At 36.1% G+C, this 13,453-nt stretch overlaps 1 protein-coding gene across 1 annotated transcript; it reads left to right on the top strand.

Moving 5' to 3' along the window:
* Positions 1–12,157: 12,157 nt before the first annotated feature.
* LOC145139713 (zinc finger BED domain-containing protein RICESLEEPER 2-like) lies at positions 12,158–12,877 on the top strand. The gene has a single exon (XM_079073442.1). The coding sequence runs from the start codon at positions 12,158–12,160 to the stop codon at positions 12,875–12,877; it is 720 nt and encodes a 239-aa protein (XP_078929568.1).
* The last annotated feature ends 576 nt before the right edge of the window (positions 12,878–13,453 follow it).

Here is a 13,453-nt window from a genome sequence, read left to right as displayed (position 1 = left end):
ACTACGACTTTCCTTTAGACTCCAATAGCTAATTCTAAGTTCATTTTAAATTCCTCTTATTATAGAGATTTATAGTGTTCGGTTTATCATAACTTCTTCATGCGAAGTCAGATTTAGACGTTCTCTATATTTTTGGAATCGTATGGACGTATACTTTGAGTTGTATCATACAGAAACTTCATATTTGTATTAGAATTTATCATGAACTACATAGTAAGTTTATCGCATTACTAGTTTAACAAAATCACATTACATGATTGGTATAATCACATGTGATTGTTATTGACCTATTTTGACAGGTGTTACATATATGAAGAGTCTCATTCATGAACATTAAAAACTCATAAGTTTTCATAAGTTATGGAAACCAAAAGTTTTGAAAGTTACAAAACTTGCCCTCAACTTTTGGAATTTGTAAAGTCTCACATAATGAAACATTTAATTCCAAACCTTAGAATTTTAAAAGTTTAAAATTCAACCCTTATACTATTATAATATTAAAAGTTTAATATATATATATATATATATATGTATATATATATATATATATATATATATATATATATATATATATATATATATATATATATATATATATATAAAAGACAAATCAGTCTTATCATTAGTAGGCCTCATTCACGAAGCCGGTCTATAAGGGGGGTATAAGGTTACTGCCTATAAAATGGTGGTTTAATGGGTGTCCACTCTCACCCACCGCTTCCTTGACTGGTGGAGGGTCGTTAGCCGAACGGGTAGGATAGGACATTAATTCTCTTTAAAAGTATAATGATAATTATAAAGTAACTAAACCTTTTATTAAATTTCCAATCTTAGTTGCTTTAGGAAAATGTGAAAATGGTGTTATTCCATGAAATTGCACTTTGCACTTTGCTAAGTCGTTAGTGGAGCGTGTGTGGTTAACCGACACACTAATATGGGACTGGCAAGAGTGACAAAGGGTAGCTTGATGTTAATCATAGATCAATGGAGCGTGTGTGGTTAACCGGCACATTGATTAGGTGATTTGTAACATTAAGAGTACCAAGCACATTTGCATGGTTATTTACACCTTGTTTGTGATCCTCAGCATCCCAGTCACAAACTTAAAGGGCACAATCGAGATTTATAGATGCCATTGAAAAGTTAAATGAATCTCAAAAGAATCTAGGAATTTCAATCCAATTAAAACTTAATAATCAATTTCGTTTTTCGTGGTAGAAATTGGTAAATCGTTATTTACCTACCTTCAAATATTTTGCAATTGGATTACGACATCCCTCTTCCAAATTGTAAAATATTGTGTTGGGTCCTAACCTTAATATTTCATTTGGGTGTTATATTAAGGATTCTCATCTAATCTAAACTTTGTTCTTTTTCTTTTCAGATGTCTATCCCAAACAATGCTTCAGGCTCCAACCCTTCAGGCTCATTCTCCCTCATGAATTTGGTAGGGTCAACTATCTTCGATGGGTCAAACTTTAACGATTGGATAAGAAACATTCGTATGTCCCTTCGCTATGAGGACAAAGAGTATGTCCTGGATAAAGAGCTGAAGGAGATTGATGAGCAAACTGCTACTCCCGAAAAAACGAGGAATACAAGGTTCATGAGAGGGACACGACAAAGGTGTCATGTATAATGATTGCTACATGACTGCTGAGCTTCAAAAGTCCTATGAGGACTTCTGGTCCTTCGAAATGCACCAAGATTTGATGGAAAGGTACCATCAAAGTGCTCGGTAGGAAAGGTATGGGATCATTGCCTCCATGATCACAACCAAGATGAAGGATGAAGAGTCCATCACGACCCACTTTCAAAAGATGCAGAGATATGTGGACCGCTTGTTGAAGTTGAATGTGAACTTCGATGAAGAGTTGGCCATTGACACCATCCTACACTCGTTGCCTTCTTGTTATGATCAGTTCAGAATGACCTATCATATGAACAAGGAGGAGGTCACTCTTAGCAAGGCCTTCTAAGAACTGCAGAAAGCAACTTGAAAGGCAAGTCGATTGTACCTACTCCTACTACTACTACTTCCCCTGTTCTGACAATTGGACATGGGAAAGGAAAGAAGAGGAAGGCTCCTTCTAAGAGCCGTAAAGGAAAGTCTCTTGATGGATCCTTTTCCAGTGGGACCAAAGTTGGTTCTGCTAATCCCTCTACCAATCCAAAAGATGCAGAGTGCTTCCATTGTCATGAAACGAAGCTACCCCAAATACTTGCAGGACATTAAGGATGGGAAGATAAAGCCCACATTCGCATGTATTTACACTATTCTTTCTAATAACTCACCACGTGCTAATTCTTGGGTCCTTGATACAGGTTGTGGATTTCACATTTGTTCTGCTGTGCAGGGACTAAAAAGAAGTAGGGATGTGGAGCACAGGAAGATAAACTTAATCATGGGAAATAGGAAAATGTCGCCTGTCACCAAGATTGGAGTTTATTCTTTATTGCTTAGTAGTGGGTTAGAATTAGACTTGAATAATTGTTGTTACTCGTCGGATATGGCGAGAAATATTATTTCCTTTCACAGTTTGTATAAACAAGGTTTTACCTTTTCTTTTAATAATGAAATTGGTAGTATTAATGCTTATTATAATGGTACATTTTATTTTGAAGCATTACCTTGTAATGGTATATATGAAACTGCGATGGTTGTAGATAACATAGGAAATAATGTGTTGAATATTGATTCGTCCAATGTTTTTGAGAAGGCATGCTTGTGGCATTGTCGTCTTGTACATGTCAACAAGAAGCGCATAGGCCAACTCCAAAAGGCTGGAGTTTTGGAGTCATTCGACTTGAAGTCGGATGACACTTGCGAATCTTGTTTGCTTAGGAAGATGACCAAGTCACCCTTCACTGGTACTTGTGAGAGGGGTGAGGGTTTGTTGGATCTCATAAACACTGATGTGTGTGGACCCTTCAGAACTGCCACAAGGGATGCTAACTTCTTCTATGTGACTTTTACTGATGATTACGGCAGATATGGCTATATCTACTTAATCAAGCATAAGTCAGAAACCTTTGAAAAGTTCAAAGAGTTTAAGCAAGAAGTGGAGAATCAATTGGGCAGGAAGATAAAGATGCTACGATCCGATTGAGGAGGAGAGTATCTTAGTATCGAGTTCCTATACTATCTTAAGGAATGTGGAATTGTTTCATAGTTGACGCCACCTAGGACACCGCAGTTGAATGGTGTGGATGAGAGGCGCAACCGAACCTTGTTGGATATGGTTCGTTCCATGATGAGTCGAGCTTCATTACCTATCTCATTCTGGGGGTATGCCATAGAGACTGCCGCCCATATCCTTAATCTAGTCCCTACTAAGAAGGTTTCCAAAACACCTCACGAGATTTGGACAGGGAAGGTTCCCTCGTTGGATCACATCAAAGTTTGGGGTTGCGAGGCTTTCGTGAGACGCGAGACTCACGACAAGCTCGAACCTCGTAGCGAGCGATGTATTTTCATCGGCTACCCACAGAAGTCCTTTGGATATATCTTGTATAGACCGAGTGACAATGTTGTCTTCGTTACGAGGAGAGGAGTCTTTTGAGAGAGAGAACTCATATGCCAAGAGGACAATGGGAGGCAAATAGACCTTGAAGAGCTTCAAGATTTAAGTGATGAAGGAACCTCAAACACTAGCGCTCAACCTGAGGAGGAAACTTCTGTTGAACCAATTGACGAGTCTGTACCTCTGAGACATTTCAGTAGAGTTAGTGTTCCACCTGTGTTATATGGTTTTCATATAACATCTGAGGGTGATACATTTATCAGTGATAGTACATTGATAAATCTGGATGAACCTAACAACTACAAGGAAGCCATGGCAGGCCCCGAGTCTGCTAAATGGAAAGAGGCAATGGACAACGAGATTCAGTCCATGTATGACAATCAAGTTTGGAACTTGGTTGACAATGTACCGGGGCGTAAGACAGTCGGGTACAAATGGATCTTCAAGAAGAAGACCGAAATGGATAGGAAAGTACACACGTATAAGGTGCGACTGGTTGCGGAGGGCTTTACTCAAACTCAGGGAGTTGAGTATGATGAGACCTTCTCACCAGTAGCGAAGATTAAATCTATAAGGGTTATGCTAGCCATAGCCGCATTTCATGACTATGAAATATGGAAAATGGATGTCAAAACCGCTTTCCTTAATGGAAAGTTGGCTGAGGATGTTTACTTGAGTCAGCCAGAGGGTTTTGTCAATGCAAAGTACCCTAATAGAGTGTGTAAGCTTGAGAAATCCATTAATAGATTGAAACAAGCATCTCGCAGATGGAATCTTTGTTTCGATGAGAAAGTCAAAGAGTTTGGATTTTCGAGAAGCGAGCGCGTATATGTCAAAGCTAGTGGGAGTATAGTTAGCTTTCTAGTATTGTATGTGAATGACATACTTCTCATAGGAAATGACATCCCGACCTTGCAGGAAGTAAAGTCCTGGCTTAGGAAGTGTTTCGCTATGAAGGACCTTGGGGAAGCTGCTTATATTCTAGGGATAAGGATATTGAGAAACAGGAGTAAAAGACTAATAAGACTTAGTCAAAGTACCTACTTGGACAAGGTGTTGAAGCGTTTTAACATGGAGAACTCCAAGAAAGGTGACTTACCTATCCAAAGCAATACCAAACCGAGTAAGACTCAGAGTCCGAGTACAGAGGCTGAGATAGTAGAAATGAGTCGAGTACCATATGCTTATGTGGTTGGCTAGATCATGTATGCTATGACTTGTACTTGCCCTGATATGGCCTTTGCTTTGAGCATGGTCAACAGATATCAAGGGAATCCTGGTAGAGCTCACTTGACTGCAGTAAAGAACATTCTTAAGTACCCGCGGAGGACTAAGGATTGGGTCCTTACCCTCAGTGGGAGTGATGACTTGAGAGTGACAAGGTATTGTGACGCCAGTTTTCAGTCCGACAGAGATAATTTGCGCTCTCAGTCGGGCTGGGTGTTTACCCTAAATGGAGGAACAGTAACATGGAAAAGTTCCAAGCACGAAACTATAGCTGATTCAACATGTGAATCAGAGTACATAGCGGTGAGCGAAGCATCAAAATAGGCGATATGGTTGAAGAACTTCATTGGAGACCTTGGATTTGTACCATCCATAAAAGATCCTGTGGAGATTTTCTGCGATAATGAAGGGGCGATTGCCTTAACCAAGGAACCGAGAGATCATGGTAGATCCAGGCATATCGAAAGAAAGTACCACTTCATAAGACATCAAGTAGAAGAAGGACACCTCGTGGTGAATAGGATATCATCAGAGGACAACCCAGCAGATCCCCTCACGAAGGGACTGAGTAGGGTTAGGCACTTGCAACATGCAAGGGGCATCGGTCTAACGGACGATATCAGTGTTAGTGATTAAATAAATATTTTGAAACTTTTAATAGCTAAATTGTAATTGACATTTGATGATTGAATAAAAGGAGTTTTATTTATAAGTAAAGTTACTGTCTTGTGTCAATTATTTACTATTGTTTCACTTTTGCATGTTTTGACTTACAGAATGATAAGATTATTCAAACTATCTACAGTCGATCATACTTTGGAAGTAGGTTATGAGGTTAGACTATCATGAATTTGGCTTGTAGATTGTCTAAGGTGTTACACATAGCAAAAGTATGCTACAACGTTCATAAGTACTCCTGAAATAAGATTTGAGTATTGGATTAAACCCACGCTCACCTGAATCACTTCATGGAATTTATCACGAGTGATTGTGAGACGATAATATCATATAGTCTTCAAACCAAGATATATGAGTTGTTGACTACGAGTTGGTTGTGTATTGATGATACGAAAACGCATCAGTAACTCGATGTTATAAAACGTATCAGTGTGCATGATTTAATGAGTAGTTAGTACAAGCATATAATGTCGAAGTTTATCTGTTCCTTTTATCCTAAGAGGATTAAAAACGATATCTTGGGCCCCTCGATGATTTTGTTTTAACTTATGTGTCGGGCCCGGTCAGAACTAAATTGATGTGTTCAGTTATGTTCTATTTCAGAAAAATCGGAAAACGGGAAACAAACCGCAGGACAATAAGTATGACTATGTTCCATGTATTTGTCCGCATGATATCTTGAGAACAGAGGAATACATGATCCCTTATCTAAAGGACGCGTCACTGACTAGGTCAGAGTTCGACAGAGGCTTTGGAAAGCTATGATTGCTAATCTGATCCTGAAGTCACATTGGCAGTTATAGTTATTAGACTTATCCAAGTAGGACTGTTGGATTTAGTGTCTAAGCCCATAACTATAACTGGGATGTATTTGACCCGATTGTAGCATGGTCCTTTTGGTTTGCCTTCACCAGTGCAATTTGATAGGATGGACTTTGAGAATATGGCTATTTGTGATTTATTAATATATTATAAGTACAATATATTAATTGAGAAATCATATTATTTAATTAGTATTGATCAATAATTAATTTGGAATTAATTTAGTGATAAAAAGAGACTAATTAAATATACGGGGACTGATTAAGTAAATCAATGATTCTTATAGTGTGGGCCAAAGATCCATGGTTAATTAGGATGGGCTAAACCAACATGGATAGTCCATGGAGGTTTAACCCATGGAGCCTAAGTAATATGAAAGGTCATGGTGAATTAGGGTTTTCATGGATGTAACCCTAGCATTTGTAACACTATAAAATCATACCCCTAGAGCCAAAATCGGTTACACCATTCATTCTAAGAGAGTGATATTTATTTTGTGCTAACTAGCTTATTCTCTCAAGTCTCCTCTTGCATTTGGTGTTTGTGACACATTAGAGGCATCACACTTGAGGTGCTAAAGCTTTCTAAGGCCAAGAACTACAACTACATCAAGAGGTATTTATCTAACTATGAGTTTTGTATTGTATATCCTCCGTTGTATGCTAGTTAGGATGTATGATTTGGAAAATTGAAAACGCATGTATAATTAGAGAAAACATAGATCCAAAGCATCTAGGGTTATGTGCACCATAGGAGTGTTATAGTGCTTAAATCCCAACACTGCTAACAACACGGAAGTACTGGTAGGCTCTTGTGCTACCAGAGGGCAAGAAATTTAGAATAACGAAGTTCAGTCCATGAAGGAAAGCTAAATTTGAATTTGGTTTTGTCCTAAGACTTATCTTATGATTGTAGATTGGAAATGAGATATTCACATGGATGGGAATGTATACACCATAAAATCTAGGTGGAAAAAGATTTCGCTCTAATTTATGAGAATAATGATGAGGAAACACTTTCCCTAGTAGATTTTAAAAGATATGATAAATATCATTATGGTTAGTAGTTGTAATTGCATTCTCAAATTCATAATATGATTACGGCATCCCTCTTCATATTGCGAATTGTGAGAAACGGCAAGGAGTTGTTTGAACTTCAAAAACATATAACTACAAGTTCTAAAAGGTTTTAAACACACATATATATATATGCTATCTAATGAAGGTGTGTAAGCTTAAGAAGTCTAGTTGGAGGCTTAATGAAGTATCACGTATCAGAAATCTGCACGTTAGTAAGAAAGCCAAGAGTATTGATTTCTAGAAGTACAGTTGATTTCTGGGTACATGTAAAAGCTATTGGGTGCATAATTGTTTTGCTAGTATTGTAAGTTGGCAATACTGTTCGTAGGGAACAAAGTTTTCAATTTGCAAATTGCAAAGTTTGGGAATTGTTTCTCTATGATAGACTTAAGGGAGAGGGCACTCATACTTTGTTTCGAATCTAAAAGTTTAGTTTGCATAGTTTAATAGAACTTAGTCATAGATGTATATGAATATCATGTTGAAATGGTTCAACATAGGAAGTTTAGTATATGGAAATATTTTAGCAAGAGACAAAACAGATATCGGGTCATTATGTAAGACATAATGAATCGAGTCCTATATGCTTCGGATATAGGATTGATTACATATGCTAAAATATTCACTTGTTCTAATTTGTCAAAATGCCTTGGGCATTGAGATGGAAAAGGACTAGAACTTTGTGCGACAAAATTTGTTAAACAACTGTCAAGAACATTCTAAGGTTATACCAAAAGATTGGTTGCTTGTAGATAGTTGGAAGTATGGTATTGTTTGGAAGGACCATAGTGACATGTTTTAGATTGGGATGATTCTTGGTCAAAATTGATGGCCATATGGGAATATGGAAATGTTTCCATAGTGGGAGTTGATTATTAAAATCTACATGTGAGTTGGAATTTTAATGCAAGAAAGGTGTTCAAGGAGTGTACCTTGAATTTAAGATTTCATTTCCATGGAATTATTTTTAGTAACAAAGTTCTAATGGATCATTTTTTTAATATCGTTGTCTAAGTCTTTGTGACTTTGAAGCCTCGATGTCATAAAACGACAATGCATGTAAGGTTGGAATTCTAACACGTTTTAGTAGTGACAAGAATTTGGAATTGTGAAATGAACATCATTGGAATAGTGTCCAGTCGATCTATTCACAAAGGAAGGAACATAGAGAAACATAGTATGCATGTCCATAACATGGCATGACTGATGTTTAATTCTGGTGGTTAGTTGATTACTCGAAACATTATAAAATGAATAAAGTCTTAATTATTATGGTGATTAAATAATAAGATTTTTATTCATATTCAATAGTTTTGAGACCATAGTTAATTAGGTTCTTATTGTGTTTCACTTTGCATGTTTTACTTCCTGAATAATTTGATTATTCGAAATTCCACAGTCACTCATACTTTTGGAAGTAGGTAGCGAAATAAGACTGTCATGAATTGAATTGTAGATTGTATATGGAGATTAGACATTGCAGTAAGATTGCTGCAATGTTCATGAGTACTTAGAAAATGGGGATTTTGAGTATTGGATAAACCCACGCTCAGATAATTACTTCATGGATTTTATCATGAGTAATTTTGAGATGATAATATATTATATTCTTGAAACTAAGATATATGAGTTGTAATTTACAAGTCGGTTGTACATTGGTAATGCGTAAATGCATCAGTAATTTAATTTTATAAAATGTACTGCCATGTATGATTTGACGAGTAAAAGATGCAAGCATATAAGTCAAAGTTTATTCATTCATTTTGCCATAAAGGGAAAAGCATTATCTTTGGGCCCCTCGGTGATTTGGTGCTGACTTATAAGTGCTAGGCGTAGCCAAGACTAAAATGATGTGTTCAATTAGAAGTCTTCTGTCGTCATCACAAATCAGAAATAAGGAAACAAAATCTCAGACAATGAGATTGATTATAATCCATGTCTCATGTCCGTACGATATCTTGTAGAACAGAGGAATATTTGATCACTTATCTTAGGACACGTAACTGACTGTGTCAGAGTTCAACAATGGCTTTTGGAAGCTGTAATTTGCTGATCGGTTTGGAAATTAGACTGGCAATTATAGTTACAGACTTATCCAAATTGGAGACTATTGGATTGAGTGTCTAAGCCCATAACTATAATTGGAATAAACTTGAATTGATAGTGGCATAGTCCTTTTGGGTTGCCCTCAAACCTAGTAATTGAATATGATAACTTTTAGAGAGAGAGAGAGAGAGAGAGAGAGAGAGAGAGAGAGAATGATTTATTAACTTATTATGTGATTAATAAATTAATTAGAAATCAAAATAAATGATTTGTTAATATATTATGAGAATAACATATTAATTAGAAATAGTAATATTTAATTAATAATTAATAAGAAATTAATTAGAATTAGTTTTGGGATTAATGGAATTAATTAAAGTAGAGGGGTTAAAGTGTAATTACTCAATAGTTGAGCAAGAGGCATTATAGAACCTTCCTATTGCCTTGGACGTTTTTAAGAGGATCTAGGGATTCTAGAATTATATTTAGAGGATAATTAGGAAGCTAGATAATTGCCAAAAGGAAATAATATTATTTTATCCCTTTTAGGGTTATCTTGGGTTTCCAAATTGCACTTTATAAAGACCCCTATTCCTTTCAAATCTCAGCCAATGATTTCAATAGATTGATTAGGCTGAAATTCCTCCTCTCTCTTCAAGTTCCTTGTTTGCTAGGGTTTGGGTGTGAACCATTAGAGGCACGACACTTGTGGTGCTTGTTTCCAAGATTATTTCAAGAAGGTTTTGATTGTTTACTACAACAATCAAAAACGTATGTAAAACCCTAGCTTGTTTGTGATTTTCGAAATTAGCATAGGGTTCATAGGTTTTTGTCAATAGAATGTTACATCAGTAGTGTTATGACATAGATCTAATAGGTTGCATGTACTCTTAAGTAGGGGTGATCGCGGTTCGGTTTGAAACCGTGAAACCGGCCAAACCGGTCATCAGTTTGGTTTTACGGTTTATATTTTTCTCTACGGGTTGGCTTGCGGTTTTGAATTTTTCAAACCGTAGTGAACGGTTTGGCTTACGGTTTTTAAGATTTCAAACCGTATAAAAACCGGACCGGACCGTAGAGTTTATATATATATATATATATATATATATATATATATATATATATAAATTAATTTCTTTTATATATAATTAATAATTGTATTTTGTTATATTATATACTAATTTTTATATATAGATATTAGATAATAAAATTAAAACCCACTTCAGCCCAATCCTAATTTCTAACTGTTAAATGAATATAAAGCCCGATTGAAATAAAAGAAGTGTCCAATCCAACGGGAAGCAAGTCAGTACTCGGTAAGGTGAATAACGTCAAACAACGAAACCTAATCGGCAATCACAAAGCAAATCGAAGTTGTCTTTCTCACTCGTTGTTTCTACTTTCTATCTTCATCTGCAGAGGAGTCATTGCGTCACTGTCGTTGGCTCGTAGAGAGTCTCGCCCCCGCTTATAGCAGCTCGCCGACTCGCCGCCTCCGCTACAGCTGCTCCGCCTTTGCCTGCAATAGCGTCGCCTCCACCTGCAAGGCTGCAATAGCTCCTCTTCCAGCTTACAGCTTCGCTCATTCTCTATTAAGGTATGTAATGTTCCGATAAAAGCTAATACACCATTACTTCTCTTCCAGCTTACATCGTCACTGTTGTTTTTATTTATTGAAATGGTTAACAACTTAAGATCACAGATTCACAGTTCTAGAGCATTATTAATTCGTTTTTGTTGATTAGAATGGTTAGCATAAGTTCTGGTTGCGTTTTTTTGAGATATTTTTCAACTGTTGATCTTTGGTACTGTACTTATGTTTGATCTGATTTCCTGTTTGCTGAGTTTTCACTGGTTTTTGTCCAGGTCCTTAAATGGATAAAGATAACAACAACATTCCAATTAGTGAACCTGTGAACATCGGTGATGATGATGATATGGAAGAGATTGATGTAGATGATGTTGATGTGGAGCAAAATGGAGGTGCTCCTGATCATAACCAAAGAAAGGGACGAAAGCAGTCTATTGTTTGGCAACACTTCAACAAGCCGTATCTAATTCCACCTGAAGGAGCACGCACCTCATGTATTCACTGTAAGAAAAGCTATGTGTATGAACCATGTCAAAATGGTACTAGTGCTATGTTAAATCATTTGAGAAAGTTATGCAAGTTTGATCCACTTAAATGTCAAGTAGATAAAAAACAAACAACTATAAATTTTTTTGGAAAGGGTAAGGATGGAAACTTACAATGTGGTCGTTTTACAAAGGAATTGGGTAAACAAGCTCTTGCTAAAATGATTATTATTGATGAACTACCATTTAGATTTGTTGAAAAAGAAGGTTTTCGTTACTTTTGTAGTGTAGTTCGACCCGAGCTAGAGTTACCGAGTCGAATTACAATTGCTAGAGATATCTTGTCATTATATGTGGATGAAAAGAATAATTTGAAAAAGCTTTTATGAAAATCTTCACAATGTGTTTGTCTTCCAACCAATGCATGGACTTCATGTCAAAACATCAATTATATGGTTTTAACAGTCCATTACATTGATGTAGAATGGAAATTGCAAATAAGGATTTTGAATTTTGAAGTTATTTCTAATAATAAGGGTGAAAAAATTGGTAAAATGGTTGAGAGTTGTCTAATTACATGGGGGTATTGAGAAGGTTTTTACAATCACTGTGGATAATGCGAGATCTAATGATACAACTATTTCCTTTCTGAAAAAGAAAATACAAAATTGGGGACATGTGGTTTTAGATGCTCAATACTAGCATATGCATTGTTGTACTCATGTGTTAAACTTGATTGTGTGTGATGGGTTAACGGATTATGATCCTGCAATTCAAGTTATTAGAAATGCTGTGAGGTATGTTAGATCCTTGCCTTCAAGGTTGGCTAAGTTCAAGGAATGTGTGAAGATAGAAAAGTTAAATGTCACTGGAACTGTTTGTTTAGATATTTCCACTAGATGGAATTCAACTTACTTGATGTTGGAGTCGGCTTTGAAGTATAGAAAAGCATTTAATCGGTTGGAAGAAGATGGACATTATGCAAGGTTTTTTAATGTGGGTCCTAGTAGCTTGTTGAATGAAGTAGATGCAAAGAAAAAGTATGATGTCACTAAAGTCGGGCCACCTAGTGATATTGATTGGGATGTTGCACAAGCATTTATGGTTTTTCTTAAGGTGTTTTATGAAGTGACAAATCGGTTTTTGGGGTCTTTGTATGTAACTTCTAGTGCTTACTTTCATGATATGTGTTCATTGCATAGCCACATTGGTAAATGCGTTGAAAGTGATGATTGGCAGGTGAGTTCAATGGCTATGAATATGAAAGCAAAGTATGATAAATATTGGGGAAATGCAGAAAAGATGAATCCTTTATTGTATGTAGCTGTTGTTCTTGATCCTCGATACAAGTTAAAATATGTTAATTGGAGTTTGGAAGAAATGTACCCTATTGGTGATATTGCATGTGACTTGAAAAAAAGTTAAAAGTCACTTTGACTCGACTTTATGACTTTTATTTGGAAAAAGATCCTATGCATGCCAAAAATTCTTCTTCAAACAAGAATCATAACAAAAGAAAAGTTAATGAGAATCTTAGCATACAAGAGAAGCGTATGCTAAAATATAAGGCACATTTGGAAGATGAAAAAATAGGAGAATTGAGTGAGCTTGAAAGATATTTGTTAGACAATCAAAAGCCAAGTTATGAGTCATTTGACTTGTTCGATTGGTGGAAGACAAATGAAGCAAAATATAAGATTTTGGGAAAAATTGCACGTGATGTCTTGGCTGTCCCAATTTCTACAGTTGCTTCAGAATCCGCATTTAGCATGGGGGGTAGAGTTTTGGATTCATTTAGGAGTAGTCTTTCTCCTAAAACAGTGCAAGCGCTTGTATGCACACAAAATTGGATTCGAGGTGTGTTTAACAAAACTGCAAAAGTTTGTTATGAAGATGTTTTGAAAGAAATTGAAGACCTTGAAGAAATTGAAAATGGTAAGTTTTCAAATTTTAAAAAGTTTTATATTTCTCTTTGTTATTATTTTTAACAAAATATAACTT

This window comes from Lactuca virosa, chromosome 9 (assembly GCF_052849685.1).
Source record: "Lactuca virosa cultivar CGN04683 chromosome 9, Lactuca_virosa_CGN04683_v6, whole genome shotgun sequence".
In the NCBI taxonomy this organism is placed as follows: Eukaryota; Viridiplantae; Streptophyta; class Magnoliopsida; order Asterales; family Asteraceae; genus Lactuca; species Lactuca virosa.
The sequence above is the reverse complement of the archived record's forward strand: the minus strand, read 5'-3'. Positions and strand labels throughout refer to the sequence as shown.

What these genes read in the sequence shown, in the direction of transcription:
- LOC145139713 (XM_079073442.1), top strand. Translation starts at nt 12,158, where the DNA reads ATGCATTGTTGTACTCATGTGTTAAACTTGATTGTGTGTGATGGGTTA.